Source organism: Neoarius graeffei, chromosome 27 (genome assembly GCF_027579695.1).
Source record: "Neoarius graeffei isolate fNeoGra1 chromosome 27, fNeoGra1.pri, whole genome shotgun sequence".
In the NCBI taxonomy this organism is placed as follows: domain Eukaryota; kingdom Metazoa; phylum Chordata; class Actinopteri; order Siluriformes; family Ariidae; genus Neoarius; species Neoarius graeffei.
This window is the reverse complement of record NC_083595.1, coordinates 36,431,124-36,447,831: the sequence shown is the minus strand read 5'-3', so window position 1 is coordinate 36,447,831 and position 16,708 is coordinate 36,431,124. Positions and strand designations below refer to the sequence as shown.

Here is a 16,708-nt window from a genome sequence, read left to right as displayed (position 1 = left end):
CAAGTCGCCAGGTCATCACAGGGCTGACACATAGACACAGACAACCATTCACACTCACACCTACGGTCAATTTAGAGTCACCAGTTAACCTAACCTGCATGTCTTTGGACTGTGGGGGAAACCGGAGCACCCGGAGGAAACCCACGCGGACACGGGGAGAACATGCAAACTCCACACAGAAAGGCCCTCGCCGGCCCCGGGGCTCGAACCCAGGACCTTCTTGCTGTGAGGCGACAGCGCTAACCACTACACCACCGTGCCGCCCAGCACTGAACATAGTTTTAATAAATTATTCAATCAATAGTTATGTGACAATAATTAGAATAAATGCACTTGCTTCAAACAATTAGACTGGTACGTACTTACCCCTTAAACATAATTAGAAATATACAGGGTGTTTAAATTTTTTTTATATAATTTCACAATCTAATAACTTTGCCAATTCTCGTTCAATTGACCTCGAATTTTGCATATGTCAAAATTTAATGTTTAATGCTTTTTGTTTTTATCTTTTTAGGTACAGAAATGCCATTCACTGGAAAAGAAAAGGCGTTTTGTGTGTTAGAGTACGCTCGAACACAGTCGAACAAGTTGAAAATTTGTGAAATCGTTCATGGAATCCACATACCTTTGAATTTCTCATTCAAATTTTGAGGAATAAATCTTATATTGCTCAACATTAAGCCTGTTCAGTTTCATTTGCCTAGACTATGTAGTTTCTTGGATATTTACATCTCAAATAATAGCAATTTTTTTAAACACCCTGTATAATTTGCTAAGTGTCAGGAAGCAGGTGTGGATTCAAACACAGGCAAAACACAAATTTATGTCGATTTGCAAACACATCCAAATCAGCAGGGAGAAACAGCAGGGAGATCAATAAACAGGCAGAAGTCAGGCACTGAACAAACAACATGAAGTAGGCAAGGCAATAACCAGAAAACTAGGAAACCGGAACAATAGGCAAAAAATATAATAATAAATAAATGTGGCAAGATAGCAAGGTTTAGTGACAACAGGTATGGCACAATGAGAATATACTTTGAATACTTTTTGACTGTGGAAACTGAGACTCGTTAAATAGTGTGATAGTTATTGTGTACAGGTGTGTGTGTGTGAGAGAGATCAGTAAGATGGTGAATGTGAACGTGAGAGAGTTTGGGTGTTGTAGTCCTGGTCAGCCATGCTTGTAGGCTACGTTGTGTTCTGAGAAGTGTAGTCGCCTGCTGATTCGGGCGTTGATATGACAGTAATTGAACCATTTTCAATTCATTTCTCGGAGCTTAACTGTGGAATAAGTAGTATCAAAAATGCATAGTAAGATTTACTATAATACTACAGTTGCCTAGTGCACGGTGTTCTCAAAATTGACTTTAGATCCATTATGACCCTGACCAGAAAAAAGCAGCTACTAGAGATTAAGGACTGAATTATTAACAGCAATTCCATACATCAGATTTTATTTTTCAGTTTTAAAACATTACAATAACCAGTTCTTTCACCAAGCTTCTGAACATGGTATAGTATGTTACCTACACGTCAGAAACCTTTTGCTCTAGCTAAAAACCACTTGAGCTGAAAACTGAGTTAATAATGAGACTGTAAAATAATAATAAAATAAAAAGATGTAAATAAACCCTTCAGTACAAATTAATTTCATTTTAATATTTTTGTCTATTTATTACAGACATTGATCTTTCTATTCCTGATTTTTTTTTTCCCATTTACAGCAAACATTAATTCCAAGCTGATATTATTTAAAGGCTTGCTTGTTTTCGGGTTAACGTGTTTGGATTAAATCTGTTCAATTATTTGACAAAAAAGCTCACCAATTATTATAAAACCCCAGTAATACATATAATGACTTTGATTCTGATGGGTTTCTACTGTTTTAGGGGGAAAATAAAAACAGGCAAAAGGTTTTAGCTGTGCCTTCTTCACAGACCCCTGGGTTCACATTAAGAAACACTTGATCTGCAAATTATAAATGAAATTAAATTAGCAATCACAAATTAATTTAGCACTGAGAATGAGGAGACCAATTCACTGACACAAACACAGTAATGTAGCTACCATTGCTAATAATGGTAATGGTATTAAGAGGAGGGCATATGAGCGGAAATGACCTCATGTCATAATCAATTAATCTAATTTACAAAGACCGGTTGGGTGTTGGTTATTGTCCCTGTGTCTGATAGCACACCATATGTACTTTATCATTTCTATTATGAAAGTTTTACCATCTCGGTCAAATGTACAGTGAAGAATATTACCTGTACTCATGAACTACCAATAGTTTAGTGACCAAACAATTTAACCTATCTAGCACTCAATAACCATGATGTATTTACAAATAATTATAAGGAATATGCATATATGAAAAATAACCAACCTATTGTTGTCAGAACACCAAGTAAAAAAAAGAAAATCAATTTGTAGGTGTCACAACATGTTGTACATCAGCTCAAACTCCCACACACTGACACCCCTCTAAAAACAAAGCTTCATGGGCTTCATGAAAGTGTTCTGCTGAGTGAATGCCATTAATGAGCCGAGTAGAAAGCCTTACCTTGAAGCAGAGACGTTGCTGTCATAACTGTTTCTGGAATTCCTTCTTTGCTATAAATGGACTGCAGGAACTCTGGAACACAGTCGTTCTCATCTGTAATGATGACACGTACCTGGTGCACATGGAAGTGGGGAAGAAATAGAAATGTGATGATCCAGATTAAAAGCAGACCAAAAAAAAAGAAAAAAAGTGAAAAAGACCAAACATCTTCACTCAGTTGATGTATTTTGAGATTCACAATGGGGTGCATATGAGCCACGGCACAGTGACTCGAGATAAAAAGGAAAAGGGAGCGATGGGACGATATTACAAAGTTCAAGTGAAAGACACTGATTGTGTTGAGGATAGGGGGCTAGGGAGCACACAAGAAGGCTTTGGCAGTAATTGTCCTGATTTCTTACCACACACAGGAAGCTATTTTGGATAAATTGCCCTTTTAGCAATAACTTTGCCAAATTGAGCTACCTTGGTGAATTGGTACAAATATTCATTTGAGGGAAAAATGTGAAATCACTTGATTTCTACCTTGTGAAAATTCTTTATTCCCAGCTCTTCCTGATATTCCATATATTACTAAGTGTTGTACTTGTGCCAGCATTGTAGTATGAATATTAAATATGAATTACAATCAGTAAAGTAGTACACAGTATAGTGATGATATCAAGTACTAACTTTAACATTAATTATTCCAAAGTAATTTATGAATTCAATACCAAAACAAAACACTGTAAGGAATTTCAGACCAGAAAATCATTTCTTCCTGCATTTAACTTGTTCGCAAATATGAAGTGAATTGCTAGTTTTATTGAGCTTGCATGAACTTCACATAAACAGTGTAACAAAGCCTTGAATCATTTAAGTTAAAGATAAAATAAAAAATATGCACTCAGCTGAACTCAGCAGTTTGAATTTTACACCACTGATGCAGAAAAAAAATGTACCAACATTGATTAATTTGGGAAATGCTTTTATCCAAAGAAACATACAATTAAGCTGAACAGATATGGGTTAAGGACCTTGAGCAAGGGTCCAACAGAGGCATCCTGGCAATAAAATCACCTTTCTAACTAATCAGTATTCAAGAGCCCAAACCACTGTGCCACCACTCCAACCAACCATCCATCTATCATCGCAGGGGAAGCTGGAGCCAATCTAGCGAGAGGCAGGGTACACCTTGGGCAGATCGCCAATCTATCATAGGGACGAACAACTATTCACACTCACATTCACACCTATGAACAATTTAGAGTAGCCAGTTGACCTAATCCGCATGTCTTTGGATTGTCAGAGGAAACCTACACATGCATGGGGAGAACATGCAAACTCCACACAGAAAGGCCCCAGTTAACCGGCAAGTTTGAACCCAGAACCTTCTTGCTGTGATGTAAAAGTGCAAACCACTGCACCACCCTTGCCACCCCACCCACTGCATGCAGTATACGTAACATACACCACAGGATATGAGTGAAAAATTCAGGAATGAGTCCAGTACCAAGATATCTGGGGTTCTTGGGGGGGGGGTGTGTGACAAAACACTGGAACTGAGTATACTGATGTCTGGTTAGTTTTGATGGTTTCCATTTCTGGTATCTCAGAAATAGTATTTAGAAGAGTGTGTCATGAAACATCAAGTCCCAACAAAATGATTAAAAATTAGTTATATACACACACACACACACACACACACATCATAAAACTGGGTTTGGAATTTTTGTCAAAAAAGCCTCGTTAATGACTAACTAAAACAACTCTATAAAAATATTGTTCACTTGTGTGTAACCAATTGATATGGTAATGCTTATTTATCATGATCATCATCGCTATTTGTGTCATTGTCCGAAATACTCGAGGAAATCAGTGAAGAAATGTCACTGGTGCTATGGTCCATTTTGTTGAATATGGCCGTGTATTGTAAGTGACATCACACTTTAAGGAAACATATCTGTGACGAATCTCAGTCATCCAGGTACATAGTAATCTGTGGTTGGTTGAAGAGAGCAACTGGACTTGTTTGAAGATTCTTGAAAACGTTTCGCCTCTCATCCTAAAGGCATCCTCAGTTCTGTCTGTCTAATAGGGAGTATCCAGTATTTATCCTCTCATGGATCATCATAGAATCCGAATCAGAATGCTGATGGCTGCATTGTAGGTGGCTGATAAAAGATTTCATAGACACCCACCTCTGTTCAATGATGGTCGTTCCAGGTTGACAAAAATGAACGATCCTCTCTGGCTAAGATGTCTGCCAGTTTTCTGGAAGTCCTCTCATAGGGATCTCATCCCAAAGTGCGTAGAAACATATCTGTGACGAATCTCAGTCATCCAGGTACATAGTAATCTGTGGTTGGTTGAAGAGAGCAACTGGACTTGTTTGAAGATTCTTGAAAACGTTTCACCTCTCATCCTAAAGGCTTCCTCAGTTCTGTCTGACTAATAGGGAAGAATCTTCAAACAAGTCCAGTTGCTCTCTTCAACCAACCACAGATTACTATGTACCTGGATGACTGAGATTCGTCACAGATATGTTTCTACGCACTTTGGGATGAGATCCCTATGGCCAAGTTTACATTAGACCGTATCTGTCTCGTTTTCTTCGCGGATGCACTGTCCGTTTACATTAAAACACCTGGAAACGCCGGGAAACGGGAATCCGCCAGGGTCCACGTATTCAATCTAGATCGTGTCTGGTCCGGTGCTGTGTAAACATTGAGAATACGCGGATACGCTGTGCTGAGCTCTAGCTGGCGTCGTCATTGGACAACGTCACTGTGACATCCACCTTCCTGATTCGCTGGTGTTGGTCATGTGACGCGACTGCTGAAAAACGGCGCGGACTTCCGCCTTGTATCACCTTTCATTAAAGAGTATAAAAGTATGAAAATACTGCAAATACTGATGCAAATACTGCCCATTGTGTAGTTATGATTGTCTTTAGGCTTGCCATCCTTCCACTTGCAAGTGGTAAGTGACGTGCATGCCCGACATGCACTGAGATCACACACACAGCGGCTCAGTCCCGAATCACTGCTTGTGCACTTCACTCGCGTGCTCTGTGAGCTGCGCAGGGCTGGAGTGCGCACCCTCCAGAGGGCACTCGCTGTTCAGGGCAGAGTGATTTGGAGCGCAGGATGCCTGCGGAGCCGAGCGTATCCGTGTATTGGCGTTGCTATGTGCACGCGAATCGTGTATTGGCGTTGCTGTGTGCACACTAATCGTTTTAAAAACGTTAATCTGATGATCCGCTGATACGGTCTAATGTAAACCCCACCTATGAGAGGACTTCCAGAAAACTGGCAGACATCTTAGCCAGAGAGGATCGTTCATTTTTGTCAACCTGGAACGACCATCATTGAACAGAGGTGGGTGTCTGAGACATCTTTTATCAGCCACCTACAATGCAGCCATCAGCATTCTGATTTGGATTCTATGATGATCCATGAGAGGATAAATACTGGATACTCCCTATTAGTCAGACAGAACTGAGGATGCCTTTAGGATGAGAGGCGAAACGTTTTCAAGAATCTTCAAACAAGTCCAGTTGCTCTCTTCTACCAACCACAGATCACTTTAAGGAAACCATTCAGAGTTCTTTTAGGTATACAGGAATTTGTTTGTGGAATAGCCAACCTCGATCAGCACAATCTAGTCAAACACGCGATAATTTTAAGAAACAGGTGAAACAGTTTTTATGGACTAAATTCCAAACCCAGTTTTATGATGTGTACAGTATATAACTAATTTTTAATCATTTTGGTGATATTTCTGTAATCTAGTTGTACTCTGTGATAATTACAGTTAGTATATATTTTTTGTTTATGACTTTTTCATCATTGTTTATAAATTGACAAAATTGTATTATTATCTCTTATATTTCATTGTTTCCTGCTGTCATCAAGAAGACCACATTGGAAATAAGTGTATTTTATACTTTGTGTTATCCTCGGTGCTATTTATACTGTATCTTTTATATGTAGGAATTTTATCAAATAAATCCATACCATACCAGCAGCTTGGGTGTTTCTGACAATATTTCCATCTTTTTCCATACAAGTGCATCATCCTGTAATGTTCACATGAATCCTGTATAGTTAAGTAGTGTTTGTTTACCCTCTTTCTGCGTTGCCGCGGGGGTTGGACTGTCTATCACGGTAATTACAGTAGGCTAGCCTGGGGACATTTTGATGAGGAAGTTTTTCATGAATGAGCCGAGAGCATGCTAATGAGTCGTATAACACATAGTTTCAGCCTCATTTTACAGGTAAAGAGTTCAGGTTTGTCCATAAGTCAGGGTTGCAGCTCATTAATACACTTTCAGATGTATAGTGAAAAAAAAAAAATCGACATTGTCACCTTAGTAGACCTTTTGCTTTGCCCCTTCAGTACTGAAGAGCAACACTCAGCCTTGCGCCCAAATGACGCCATGCATCGCCCTTCCAACAGGTAACATGGCAGCCTACTGGTGGCATTAGAGCAGTGATACAACCGCTCACAACTTTCTCATAAATGGTCAAACCTGCCTGAAACTTTTCTTACAGGCTCTCAACATTACAAGCTACCAACCCATGCATGTATTTACTTTACATTTTCTATTCCTGTAGTGTGTTAGGGTCGGCACCCACCCGTTTTTAGGTTTAGCATGCATAAAAGTACTACATAAATTTGTTTATTGCATCAAGACTTTTTGACTTTGTCAGGAACTTCTATTTAAACAAAATAAAATCCAAAAAAATAATTTTACTAAATTATAAAATGCTCTGGTGAAAACTGTGACCTTTGTGTTGTTAGGGTCAATTTCGACCCAGTTAAAATATAAGATTATAAAACAATAATAAATGCCAAAACTGAAATCATAAACACACAGCCTACAGCCAGCTCTTCCTTCAACCACTTGAGCTTCAGTCAGGGGCTTTTCTCTTCGCCTGTTTGACAGAACAAACAAAGACAGACATGTCCAGGCATGTAAGGCCAATTGAGTTTAGAGTTGGTGACTTGCAGAGTACACATCTCCAATTTACAGCATGCAACAATGAGAAGAGGACTGAATGTAAGCCAAGCTCTGGATCATATCTTTGCTGATAATGAGGCAGAGGACACAGAGCAGTATAGCGATGGAGATGAGCAGGTCTCTGAGGAGGAAGACGATGTGGCGTATCAACCGGAAGACACAGACACATCTGATCAGTCTGATGAGGAGGTCACCGGTGCTGAAGCTGCTCCTGCTGAAACATTCAGATCCAAAAGTGGCAACATCTGTTGGAGCTCAGTACCTCCTGACGTACATGGCAGGACAGCTGCTGCAAATGTCATCAAAATGACCCCTGGGATCACAAGGTTTGCTGTGACGAGAGTAAGTGACATCAAGTCATGTTTTGATCTGTTTATGCCATTGTCACTAAAAAAAGTCATAATTGCTATGACAAACCTTGAAGGAAAAAAAGTCCATGGCAACATGTGGAATGACATTGATGAGGAATGCCTGGATGCCTACATTGGTGTTGTTCTTCTTGCTGGAGTGTACAGATCCAGCAATGAGGCCACTGATAGTCTCTGGGACACATCGACAGGCAGGAATATTAAAAAAAAAGACTTGTTTTTTGCCCTTTTCTTGAAGTAAATATGGGTTGAAATTGACCCGAAACACCATAGATGTTACTATAGTTGATAATATTAAAATTAAAATTTTTTTTTTTTTGAACATTTAAGAGATGTGATCTAATACCCCTCAGTAATAGTCAGGTAACAGAACAACCTTTTATTTGTTTACATTATTCTCTTGAGGTTCATTTGACCACTTTTTTTTTTATATTGAAAACGAGGGGTATGCTGTTAAAAGAAAGGCCCAGGGGGCCACAACAAAAATATTAAAACCAATCTTTTCATGGATAAGGGAGCCTAACAAGGTAACCAAGAGGTAAGAAACAAATTGGATGATAAATAATTGTTTTTAGGGTATTTTATGGCTGATTTAAGACACGGGTCAAAACCGACCCGTTAACATAAGAGATAGTAACAGAAAGCTAACACCAGAGCAAGGTTAAGAACTGCCCTGCCCTCAGCAGCAGTGTTTTTTCCTGCCTGAAAATTAACACCTGCAGCCGTATCCCTGCTAATTAAGGGCGCTTTATAAACGCACTCAAGGTGTTGCACAGCAATGCATGTCCCATGTGCATTTGTGCTGCCATTTCCTAGTACTTCTATTTATATGCTCCCAGTAATTATAGCTATGTTGTTTGTATGACCAAAGCTGTAATCTGTCTGTTGATCCACCTCTAGGTCAAGTTCTTTCCTATTCTGTGTTTAACATTTTCCTTGTCTGCTACTCTCCTGGTTTAAAGGCGAAGCTTTCGAGTTAAGTGGTGTTCTCTTGCGTGTTTATATGTTTACCTTTTCTTTAAATGCTTTATTAAAAACTATAAACACGTTTCCTGTTTGCCTTAAGCTCATTGTTACAGTAAGGCAGTAAAATGGTTTGCCATTACAGTTCAAGAAAGGAAAGGTGGCGTTAGTGTTAAATTTCTCAGTAGCCCCCAAGCATAACATCATCATCACTTGTTTACCACAATGCATTGTGGGGGATAGACGGGGTCGGTAGTTGAGCGATATGACGGATGTCAGATTAATTTTACGTGAGAGCGATGTGAGAGGAGCGATTTTGCCATGCTCTCTCGTGGAAGACAATGAAATTGGTGATTTAAAGAGGTGGATAACATGTTGAGGATTTACAGCAGGAAAATCGGAATCCAAATCAAGCTTGGTGAGAAGGTGAGAGTCTAGACCGAGTCTACCACACTGTACAACGACAATGTCAAATCTCAGAATGTCTTATTTCTGAGGATGTATGTTGCAACAGCTAAACTTTATTGATAAAACAAATCTATCTGAATATTGGGAATTAGTGCGGAGCAGCAGTCTCATGGGGGATTCGTGGGCGAATAATGGTCCAAGTGATAAATGAGGGATTAATTAAATAAAACTTGATATCAGGAAACATTACCAAAAAAAAGAGAAAACTTTGTAGTCATGAAAGTGTTCCGGATTTTCCCGGAATTCCGGATTTTTAGATTTTCCTCCGGATTTTTTCCGCTAATGACCCGGAAATCCGGATATTTGACAAAACTCTTGAAAATCTCCGGTTTTCCGAATGGAGAAATGTATTTTTTGGCTTTTTCACGTTCCTAGACGCGGCGTAATACTTCGCATCATCCTTGCCTGGGCGCGGTCCTTAAATAGCCCAAACATAGTTCATTGATTAAAGACAGGTGTTCTTTGTTAACGGCGCGTGTGCCGGAGCTCGTTAGGCGTACGCGCCCAAGGCGCACCTTCAGGTGCATGTGGTAAGGCGCGCTGGACTGACACCGTTCTGCGCAAGCGCAACACAATCGCACTAGAAAGCATGTTCAAGCTGCCAATGTAGCTACAGTCTTTTTAGTTGTGAATTACGAGTATTTTCTCTTGTTAATAATTTGCCATGTCAAAACAAGCAAAACTTTCCTCCTTTCGACGTGAAGAGAGGTAAGCAATTTATTATATATTTTTTTCCCCATCAAAGTTGCATTTTGTGGTTTCGAAGCTAAGTTTTAGTGCCGTTTCTAGAACCCAGCATCAAGAAAACGTGGAAGAAACAGCAATAATGCAAGAGCCGGTTTCTAAGCTGCCTAAAACTAGCAATGGTAATTATTTTTTGTTACATAATGTACTCAGGTTGCTAGTCAGTGTGTGACACACACACACACACACACCCTACGCCCCTGATTTATATGAGAAATTTGTTATTCATTGGTGTGTTTAAATTTACAGACAATACGAACTAATGTAAACAATTGGCTTCAACTCGCATAAATATGAATTGGAAATGTTTAGTTCACTTTAGCTTATGCAAACGCACAACTCTACTAAAAGATGGATAAACGAAGCTCAATGTCCCCAATGTTGAAACCTGAAAGCTTTAGAAACTCTCACAGACCTTCACTTTTTAACAGTACTGTTTTGGGATTTTGCTGAGTTTACCTTCAACGGTCTGATTTTTTTTCAAAGTAATGAACTGTGTAGGCAGGAAAATCACAACATTTTCTAAATGCACTCCTGAAAATTACTCATTGACCCGGGGAATTAAATTTGATATTTTTGACATGTTAATCATTAATGTACACGAAAGAAAAAGGCTTAAAATGTATAACTTTGTTTTAGTGAAAATAAGTACTAAAATGCACTAGAATGCAGGATTTTGTGTGTTATGTTATTAAAATATTTTAGGGGGACGTCCCCCCCCCCCCGTTGCCCCGCCCCCTCATATTTCAGGGTTTTTTCCTTTGCTCCACTTTCATCTCTAACTTTGCAAACCTGCTGATCTGCCATGTCATGTTCAGTATAAATGCATTTTCTTCAATAAATGTCGCTAAGTGAGGTACACTGAACATTATACATACCTGAAAGAGAACCCTTCGTGGTTTAGGAGTTTTATCGGTCCGACAGGCTCGTTCGGCTGCCGAGTGTTTCAGCACGTTGAGAGGCAAACGCCGAAGAATGCTTCTTCGTTTTACAGGCTTTGGAATATCGCTAGTTTCAGACAATAAACAGTGTCGATTGTTATAATCTTCTATAACCAAAGGCCATTCTGCAGACCATGGAAATATTGCTGGGTCACAGTTTAAGTACGTCTTTTCCCACCAGAGAAATGTAAGCTACAAACACTTGTCCATTTCAGTTCAGTTCAAAGGTTTTCATTGCGGATTAAACTTATCCATTTCTTTCTTCTCTTCTTCTCGACTGGCAGCTGATAAAAGCTCAAATTAGGTGTTCTCTTTGTTGTGGCGACACAGTAAAGCACACAGCAATTCACTTTTGGCATGGTTAAAACCAGCTAGACACAACAGTGCAGTCTTTAACAAAGGTGAAAGTAAACAATACTGCAGAGCTGACCCTGGGTATCGCCCATAATGCATTGCGGTAAACAAGCAATGACATAGTTAAGGGTTAGGGTCATTGTGATCTACAGTACATGGGCATTGTTTTTGGATCCTCCTAAACCCCACCCCCCATACCACTCTGAAGAACAATGCTGCTGATTTCTCAATTCTGATTGGCCAGAAGGTGATAAATCATTGTATTTAACAGAACAGCTCTCACACAGATTTACAGCTGTAGTAAATCACATGTGTTTATTACTTTGTTGGTTTCAGTGCATTAGGCATTTAATGTTTATAGTAGCCCAGAACGGCTTATTTTAATTGCTAATTTCCAAAAAGTTTGATTTACATTTTCAAGGATTGCTAATTACAAAGACATTATATCACCTAAAGTTTCTGCATATATATTATAAACTGAAGCAACGTTTCTTTTTCTATACTATGCCTTTCTATAGTTTTATTCAAATCTGCTTTTCCATGAAAGATAAAGTGCTCAATAGGTTTTCAATAAATTATTTGTCCATGTATTACTGTTGTCACTAAAAGAAGTGTGTAGGAGTGTGTGAGAGATTGTGTGTCTCTAAATCCCATGGACAGTTGCTTAGTAACTTTCAAAATAGCGAAGATCAAAACAGGCTGAGCTCGTCCAGAAACGACCAGGCATCAAATAAGAGATCACCATGTGAAGTATCACTCTGAAGTCTTTCTATAACAAATCCATAACTCATCAAGCATCACAAATGCCTTTAAATGAGTATGAGTAGGAAAGAACAAGGCCTCAAGATCTTTGTCATAATAAGATAAAGACATTTTTGATGACAGTGAGATCTAACATGAACTGAAAAAAGGAACAAAAGCATGTAGGATGACAGCAGGGTTGTAATGTGGTCCAAAATCCCCCTTTTGTCTCTCTTAGTCTTTTTTTTTCTTTCAGCCCAAGACTTCACAGACTGGATAGATCTGAGGAACAGCTGCCCGTCATTTCATTGCCCTGTCCTGCACTTATCAAGGCCTCTTGGTGTTTGCAGTTGAGTGCACTGGCATTGTTTTTTTGCCATCATCTTGCCCCACCACATGTCTGTGTGCTTGACTAACTCGCTTTAGGATAAGAAAGTCCTATGGATCACTGAGCAGCGCAGATCATGCCTTACCAAAAAAGCAAGTCTTGAGTTTCAAGGCCTGTGGTGTTGTTAGAGGCATGTATGCGACTAACGGTCACAAACATCATTGCCATCTGCCTTTTTTTTGCAATGTTATTCTCTAATTCAGCCACACATTTAGACATTTATACAATAACCTTGATTTTAATGGATAGATTTCATGAACACAATCTGCCATCTATGTATATTAATTATGGGCTAAATAGCATTTTGGATATAAAAATGAATTTTTTTTGTTCTGAATTTAGCTTATGAAAGGTTGATTAGTTGGACCAGAATTGCTCTATACTTTGAAACGAGTTTGTGACATATTTTATAGCGAAGGTCCCCACACGCAAAGTGGAGTAGAGCCCCATACTTAAGAGAATAATGATAATGCATCGTCCTGATTTTTGATGGCTTTTGACCGTACGACATCCATATGAACAACGTACAATGAACGTGTACCACCACAGGGAACCCGACCATAAATGCAAGGCACATAAGTGTATCTCAAACACTTCACAACCAGACAATGAAATTTGTATCTTTACTTACATAAGATAGATGGGTTTTTATCCAGCGATTATTTTTAATTTGCTTTTTTTTTAAATAACGTGGGATTATTTACTAACACATTTTATGGAAAATATTCACAACGGTTTCATATAAAACTAGTTAAAACAATTTTATTAGTCCACTAGCTTGTTGGACAATTGACAGTTTCTGTCATGTAAGGGTGGTAGACGGATGTAAGCGCAGGAAGAGTTTTATTGAAAGTGCACTAGCAAACAGATCCAAAATGTAGACAAAGGCAGAGTCGAAAAAACAGGCAGTGGTCGAGCAAGGCACAGACAGAATATAAGAGGTAATATAATACTCACAGTCCAAAAACAGAAATAGGGTCAAAACCAGAAAAGTCATACAGAATACAAGGCTTGGTAACATCAGACGCAGGGTACAGAGTGTATACGTTGCAAAGTCTATGTTACTGAGAGTCCTTATATGTATGTGCTGTGATTGCGCTCTAATCAGGAACAGGTACATGGTAATTATTCCTAATGGCACTGCAGGTGTGCATGCCAATATGCATGGACGAGAAGGATGAAACCAATCAACTGTTTGACAAATCAAGTTTGATATTCAAGCATAACTATATAGTAATGATGTAAAGTGAAAGTGCTGGTTCACTGCTGCCACCAGGCACCCAGCAGAGTCGCACTATAATAAATGTGGTGGTGTTGTTTCTGGTGCATGGCATGCAGTGTCGAAGAAAGGAATATGTATCATAACTGATGCGCATCTCATTATTGGTATCACTGTCACAAGACAATACAGTAAATTACTGACACAAAATATACTATACAACACAATTCGATAGTTCATATGCTATAATATTATTATTCTATTCAGGTTGATTTTGTGCCCTTGCAAATATTTAGCTCATACGCTCATCAGGAGCTCCGCTTTTAGGCAGTGCCAAAATATCTATATTATTTGACGCTGGAAAACATGTATGCATTGGTATAATATTGTTGCAGTTTTTGTTAATCATAATCCATCAAAACTTCACATAAAGAAAGTGACTATAAGATAAAATAAGTAATAAAATAGGGTCATGCTTCAGTTAAACTACATAGAAAATTACTCTTATCCTTTGATGTAAGTTTTAATACAGTCTTTCAGGCTTCACTCAGTGACCAAGTGTTGTATTATATAAAGTCTTACATCAGTGCGTGATATAGGCTCTCAAGAAAATTTTAATGGTGAAATTCTGTGAAAGCCTTGCAGAGAAATGAGCCATCAAGAGTCGTATACGAGGTCTGAAAGTTGAGTAAGCAGTAGACTTTAAGGGTTCATTTGAACCACAATTTCAGTAGTCCAGATCCATCACATTGAGTAAGACATCAAACTGTTCAGGGAATGAGTGCTTCCAACAATGTGTGAATGTGAGAAGCAGTGAAACTGACTATCAGACTGGTTTTCAATGCAAGAAGGGACTGTCTTTTTCAGTGGTGAGGGCTATCTTTTCAATGGTATGGTGTAAAGATACACAGGAGCCAAGGAGGAAAAAAAGTAAAAGTAACGATTTCAGAGACATACTGAATGAGCAAGGCTCAGCAGTGACATGACTGTGGTGACACGTATTCGGTTAAAGCAACAGTCCAGTAGCCATCAACCTCCAGAGCAGGGGCAAGTACTACAGGCAACAATTACGATAATCCCTGAACCAAGGAAAAAAAACAAACAAAACAAAAACTATATATATATATATATATATATATATATATATATATATATATATATATATATATATATACACAGTGGTGCTTGAAAGTTTGTGAGCCCTTTAGAATTTTCTATATTTCTGCATAAATATGACCTAAAACATCATCAGATTTTCACACAAGTCCTAAAAGTAGATCAAGAGAACCCAGTTAAACAAATGAGACAAAAATATTATACTTGGTCATTTATTTATTGAGGAAAATGATCCAATATTACATATCTGTGAGTGGCAAAAGTATGTGAACCTTTTGCTTTCAGTATCTGGTGTGACCCCCTTGTACAGCAATAACTGCAACTAAACGTTTCCGGTAACTGTTGATCAGTCCTGCACACCGGCTTGGAGGAATTTTAGCCCATTCCTCCATACAGAACAGCTTCAACTCTGGGATGTTGGTGGGTTTCCTCACATGAACTGCTCGCTTCAGGTCCTTCCACAACATTTCAATTGGATTAAGGTCAGGACTTTGACTTGGCCATTCCAGAACATTAACTTTATTCTTCTTTAACCATTATTTGGTAAAACGACTTGTGTGCTGAGGGTCGTTGTCTTGCTGCATGACTCACCTTCTCTTGAGATTCAGTTCATGGACAGATGTCCTGACATTTTCCTTCAGAATTCATTGGTATAATTCAGAATTCATTGCTCCATCAATGATGGCAAGCCATCCTGGCCCAGATGAAGCAAAACAGGCCCAAACCATGATACTACCACCACCATATTACACAGATGGGATAAGGTTCTTATGCTGGAATGCAGTGTTTTCCTTTCTCCAACCATAACGCTTCTCATTTAAACCAAAAAGTTCTATTTTGGTTCATCCGTCCATAAAACATTTTTCTAATAGCCTTCTGGATTGTGCACGTGATCTTTAGCAAACTGCAGACAAGCAGCAATGTTCTTTTTGGAGAGCAGTTGCTTTCTCCTTGCAACCCTGCCATGCACGCAATTGTTGTTCAGTGTTCTCCTGATGGTGGACTCATAAACATTAACATTAACCAATGTGATCGAGGCCTTCAGTTGCTTAGAAGTTACCCTGGGGTCCTTTGTGACCTTTCTGACTATTACACGCCTTGCTCTTGGAGTGATCTTTGTTGGTCGACCACTCCTGGGGAGGGTAACAATGGTCTTGAATTTCCTCCATTTGTACACAATCTGCCTGACTGTGGATTGGTGGAGTCCAAACTCTTTAGAGATGGTTTTGTAACCTTTTTCAGCCCGATGAGCATCAACAACACTTTTTCTGAGGTCCTCAGAAATCTCCTTTGTTCGTGCCATGATACACTTCCACAAACATGTGTTGTGAAGATCAGACTTTGATAGATCCCTGTTCTTTAAATAAAACAGGGTGCCCACTCACACCTGACTGTCATCCCACTGATTGAAAACACCTGACTCTAATTTCACCTTCAAATTAACTGCTAAACCTCGAGGTTCACATACTTTTGCCACTCACAGATATGTAATATTGGATCATTTTCCTCAATAAATAAATAACCAAGTATCATATTTTTGTCTCATTTGTTTAACTGGGTTCTCTTGATCTACTTTTAGGACTTGTGTGAAAATCTGATGATGTTTTAGGTCCTATTTATGTAGAAATATAGAAAATTCTAAAGGATTCACAAACTTTCAAGCACCACTGTGTGTATATATATATATATATATATATATATATATATGGGCGGCACAGTGGTGTAGTGGTTAGTGCTGTCGCCTCACAGCAAGAAGATCTGGGTTCGAGCCCTGTGGCCGGCGAGGGCCTTTCTGTGTGGAGTTTGCATGTTCTCCCCGTGTACACGTGGGT

General features: G+C 39.0%; 1 protein-coding gene across 1 annotated transcript in view; it reads right to left on the bottom strand.

Moving 5' to 3' along the window:
* The window catches only part of si:ch211-186j3.6 (neural-cadherin), a 556,420-nt gene that overhangs the window by 335,996 nt on the left and 203,716 nt on the right, over nucleotides 1-16,708 (bottom strand). Inside the window, exon 5 of the mRNA XM_060911426.1 lies at nucleotides 2,570-2,681. Within this exon, the coding sequence (XP_060767409.1) occupies nucleotides 2,570-2,681 (112 nt within the window). The remainder of the gene's footprint in view (nucleotides 1-2,569; nucleotides 2,682-16,708) is intronic.